Source organism: Amblyomma americanum, chromosome 1, assembly GCF_052857255.1.
Source record: "Amblyomma americanum isolate KBUSLIRL-KWMA chromosome 1, ASM5285725v1, whole genome shotgun sequence".
NCBI lineage: Eukaryota > Metazoa > Arthropoda > Arachnida > Ixodida > Ixodidae > Amblyomma > Amblyomma americanum.
Window position 1 is genome coordinate 523,135,338 of NC_135497.1, and position 5,030 is coordinate 523,140,367.

The 5,030-nt window shown below is 47.7% G+C and overlaps 1 protein-coding gene across 1 annotated transcript; it reads left to right on the forward strand.

Annotated features, from left to right (window-relative positions):
- The first annotated feature begins 290 nt into the window (after positions 1–290).
- On the forward strand, positions 291–3,399 carry LOC144128801 (uncharacterized). The gene is made up of 4 exons (XM_077662524.1): positions 291–632; positions 730–983; positions 1,221–1,611; positions 3,372–3,399. The coding sequence occupies exons 1-4, from the start codon at positions 370–372 to the stop codon at positions 3,397–3,399; spliced, it is 936 nt and encodes a 311-aa protein (XP_077518650.1). The 5' UTR covers positions 291–369.
- The last annotated feature ends 1,631 nt before the right edge of the window (positions 3,400–5,030 follow it).

The following is a 5,030-nucleotide window of genomic DNA, read 5'->3' on the forward strand; positions in this document are numbered from 1 at the left end:
ACCGCCTATATACAAGAGGTGTTCCGAGGCCTGGATTGAGAACAGTTGGGGATAAGAGCTAATGGAGAGTGCCTAAGTAATTTGAGATTCCCTGATGACATTTCCTTGCTAAGCCACTCAGGGCATGAACTGCAAAGCATGGTCAAAGCGTTAGACAGGCAGAGTAGAAGTGTGGTTCTAAAAATTGACGTGCAATAAAACGAAGTGGTGTTCAACAGTCTCGGAAGGGAAGAGCAGTTTACAATTTGTAGCGAGGTGCTGAAAGTGGTAAGGCAATACGTATACCTGGCTTGCACTGACGTCGTAGCTGGGAACCCTGGGACACTGTTCCGCCATGTTGGTGCAGTCGCAGCGGCCGTGGTGCACTTGATGCAATTCGCGCGTACGGTGTACTTCGACGGCGTTGCGATGGTTATCTGCGCTGTTGTTGGATGCTCCAACCGCACTTGTTGGGCGAAATCAACAAACACAAACTTTTTTCGTCTTCCAAAGGTCATCAAGCATCAAGGTGACCGTACGAAAGCTTTATGCGCGAAGCGACGGGAAGTGTGGCTGACTCGTATAAAACGTGCCGATCTCAACACCGAAAGGACGGGCATACGTGTTTGCGGCGCCCACTTCGTAAAAGGCAAGTCCGTTGCATATGCACAATGTTTATTTAGGTGCATGACGTACAGGCATAGCGGAAAATCTCATTTTAAACAAATTTTTCTTGCATTTTGTAGGCAGACCATCAAAACTGTGGGAGGAGACGGACCCGGACTGGACTCCTACGCTTTTGCTCAGCTACAGCGCAATACATGGTGATCCCGGTCGCCACGCTCGCGCGGCAAGACAACGGACCCAGAAACGCGCGGCTCAAGCGGAGTGTCAGGCTGAGGAGTCGGGAACAATGGAGGCTACGAATCCGGACGTCGTTCCCGCTTCTCCGTCGTCTTCGCCGCGAGCTGAGCACAACGTCGGCGTAGAAGACTGCGAAACAGGTGAACGTCTTTTTTATTTTGTGCGTTTGGGGCCGGGTGCGGCTAAGCACAAAATTGGAGTGGAGAAGGGACTTAGTTTTTTTTTTCATTTATGTGGGGCACCCCAGATGTCACCCTCCTGCTACTTTGCCAGCCTCCTATCCCCCACGCTCTACTACAATGCTGCCCCCCCAACATCTCAAGTTAATTTTTTTTTTGCAGCACATGAACTAAATAACAAAATTCATTTTGTTGCAGGGATTGCAGTCCAGACTGACCTTAAAATGGGCGACATTGAAGCACTGGAGAACGAATGTGTGGCACTCAATGAGCGTCTCTACGCTTCAAGGAATGAAAATAAGCTTCTGGAGTTGACAGAAGATGCCCTCAAATGTAGCGACGCTAAGGTTGTGTTCTACACTGGCATGGCAAACTTCAGAATTCTGTATGCACTCTTCAATGTTCTTGAGAGGTTTGTATCACACAATACGAACAACTGCTTGCTGAAGTTCCAGGAGTTCCTGCTATTCATGATGAAGTTTAAACTGAATCTGCACGTCACTGACCTCGCTTTTAGGTTTAATGTGTCGGATGCCACAGTGTCACGCATATTCGACAAATGGCTGCATACTGCCTACTCACGTCTGAAGTCTCAAATATATTGGCCACAACGAAGTGTTCTGCACCGGACAATGCCACAAGCATTTTATGATTCTTTTGGGGAAAATGTTGCCGTGATAATCGACTGCTTTGAAATAAAGATAGAGGGACCATCTTCGTATTTGCCCAGAAGTGAGACATGGTCTCAGTATAAAGGCAGCAATACAGCAAAGTATTTAATTGGCATTGCACCACAAGGAATTGCCAACTTCATCTCCGAAGGCTGGGGAGGGCGCTGTAGCGACAGGCACATAACCGAGCACTGTGGACTTCTAGATAACTTACTTCCAGGTGATGTAGTCCTTGCAGACCGAGGGTTCAATGTTTCTGAAAGTGTCGGGTTTTACTGCGCTAGACTTCATGTACCGGCATTCACAAAAGGAAAGAAGCAACTGTCCGCAGCAGACGTTCTGACCACGAGGAAACTAGCAAATGTAAGGATCCACGTTGCGAGAGTTATCGGGCTTATCAGAAATAAGTATGTTATTCTGAAAGCGACACTGCCCATTGACTATGTTGTTTGCAGATCTGGAGATGATTTGACACCTCTCGGCAAGATTTTTACTGTCTGCTGTGCCCTTTCTAACCTATGTCCTTCAATAGTAGCATCACTAAAACAGTACAATGAAGAACAGGTGCCTCTCTTGGCTGGGGAATGATAATGGAATTTTTAGGTTTCAATCCCACCAAGAAACTTTTTTTACATGTAATTTCACCTTAGGGGCTGCATTCAAGTAAGTGTGCTGCATTAGCCTTTCGCCATCATCAGCCTGACTGCACCCACTGCAAAGCAAAGGCTTCTCCCATGTCTCTCCAGTTATCCCTGTCCTTTGCCATCTGCGCCCACGCTGTTCCTGCAAACTTTTTAATTTTGTCCGCCCACCTAACCTTCTGCCACCCCCTGCTGCTCTTGCCTTCTCTTGGAATCTACTCCATTACCCTTAAGGAGCAGCAGTTATCTTGCCTTCGCATTGCATGCCCTGCCCAAGCCCATTTCTTCCTCTTCATTTCGACTAGAATGTCATTAACTCGTGTTTGTTCCCTAACCCACTCTGCCTGCTTCCGGTATCTTAACGTTACACCTATCATTTTTCTTTCTATGGTTCGCTGCGTTGTCCTTAACTTAAGCTGAACCCTTTTCGTTAGCCTCCGCGTTTCTGCCCCGCAGGTGAGTGCCGGTAAGATGAAGTTGTATGCTTTTCTCTGGAGGGATATTAGTAAACTGCCATTCATGATCTGAGAGAACCTGCCATATGCGCTCCACCCCATTCTTATCCTTCTAGTTCCCGCTCATGATCCAGATCAGCAGTCGCTACCTGCCCTAAGTTGACCTTTAACACATCCAGCACCTCGGTGCCAAATGTGAACAGCTGTTCCCTTGCTCGACTGTTGAACATTTGGTTTTCTGCATGCTAATTATTAGACCCAACGTTCTGCTCTGCCTGTCTAACTCATTGATCGTGATTTGCAGTTCACCTCCTGAGTGACTCAGCAAGGCAATGTCATCAGCGAATCGCAGATTATTTAGGTGCAAAGCTATCCACGGCACTATGTCTTGCATAGCTTTGTACCATCAGTGTGGTTGCCCCTCAGATTTTTGTCAATGTTGCGCTGTTTCTGCTCCATTTGTCCTTGGAATGCGTACATTTGCAGTCTCAGCATGGCAAAGATGAAATATTCCCGCTAACCAGCAACAGTAAAGAAAAGGGGCACAATCGACATTGTCCCTTTCTTCCTATCTTTTCTTAGGTACACCATGCTGTGTGGCCTGCATTGAATATATACACCTCTTGCACATACGAATCTGTGTTATGCCTTTACCACTACACATATTGTAACATCTTGAGATGTATGAATGAATGAATGAAAAACTTTATTGGTTCCTTTAGGAAGTAGTAGCGGTAGAGGACGAAGTCTTCGTCTTGAAGCTTGGGTCCTCCTTGGCCGTAGGTGGGCCCCTAGTCCAGGGCTCCACTGAGTCGGGCCACCTCGCTTGCGTGTGCTATGAGGGCCCTTTGGACCCCTAGCTCGCAGCTGGTGAGCCGGCTCTCCCATTGCTCCGCACTTGGTGTTTTGTGTTTGTGGAATGCTTGATTTCTTCCGCACTCCCATGTGACATGATATAGTGTTGGTTTTGCTCCGCACCACGGACAGTTGGCGCTATACTATGTGGGGAACATCTTGTTTAATATGTATAAGTTTGGGAAGGAGCCTGTTTGCAGTCTTCGCCATCCTGTGGCTTCCTCCTTGGATAATGCTTTATGTGGTGGGGGGATATTCGAATCTTAGCCCCTTATATAGGTCTAATAATTCTGAATAACTGTCCCCGCAATTAATCTGGGGCCCCTCCGGGGTTAATGACCGTTCATGCTCGGCTGGTCATTCCTCGAAATAGGTTGTCTGCCCCTTCGTTGCCCCTGATCCCTGCGTGACTCGGTATCCAGGTTATGTTGTGTACTGGTCGTCCCTCAGGGAGCAGAGCTCTACTGAGGATGTTGAGTGCCGAGCTGCTAATTCTGCCTTTAGTATAGTTCCGGCACGCCTCTTGTGAATCTGTTAAGATGATAAGGGATCTCCGTGTCCTATATCCTTCATTCGCTGCCAGGGCGACAGCAATCTCCTCTGCCTCCGTTATGTGATATACTTCGGCTGTGAGGCTTGTGATGTGTTCTACATGGTAATATACAACTACTGCTACCGCGCTATTTTTGTGTGTTTGGGGGTATAGGGAGGCATCAGTGTAGACTTATGCCCCATGTTCCTCTCATAAAATTCTGCCCTAACCTGTCTCCTGTTAGCATGGAGGTTTGGATCCATGTTTCTGGGGATTGGTTGTATGCATAGATTCTTTATTAGCGGGTCTGGTATTGCGGCCCTGCTATTTTGTGGCTTTTCTATTTCCCGACCTAGCTTTGTCAGGAGCGCCCTTCCAGTCGTTGTGTTGCTAAGTCTTCGTATTTGTGCCTTGAGCTGGCATTCTCTTAATTCTTCGAAGGTGTTGCTGATTCCGAGTTGCATGAGCTTGTCGTTGGATGTATTTCTTGGGAGATGAAGAGCTGTTTTGTATGCCTTCCGGAGTATTGTCTCCGCTTGCTCCTTCTCTGCTTTGATAGTCACATGGTACGGTAATGAATATGTTACCCGGCTGATCACTGGGCTGTTGACTAGCCTGAGTGTGTCCTCCTTCTTCATGCCATACCTCTTGTGCGCTACTCTGCTGACCATCCGGCCTACTTGTCCTGCCGCTTTGCTTAGCAGGCTGAGTGTATGACTGCACTTCCGGCTTCCTTGCAGCTACATGCCGAGGATTCTGATCATCTTTTGTTCCGGGATGTTCTGGCCCTCTAGTTTTATTTCGAGTGGAGCATCCGTAGTGTTCCTACCCACTCCGTGGAGCATTTAAGTCCT

What these genes read in the sequence shown, in the direction of transcription:
- LOC144128801 (XM_077662524.1), top strand. Translation starts at nt 370, where the DNA reads ATGCAATTCGCGCGTACGGTGTACTTCGACGGCGTTGCGATGGTTATC. An exon ending in GCCCACTTCGTAAAAGGCAA is followed by an intron (nt 633 to 729) that starts GTCCGTTGCATA and finishes TTTTGTAGGCAG; the next exon opens with ACCATCAAAACTGTGGGAGG. An exon ending in CGTAGAAGACTGCGAAACAG is followed by an intron (nt 984 to 1,220) that starts GTGAACGTCTTT and finishes ATTTTGTTGCAG; the next exon opens with GGATTGCAGTCCAGACTGAC.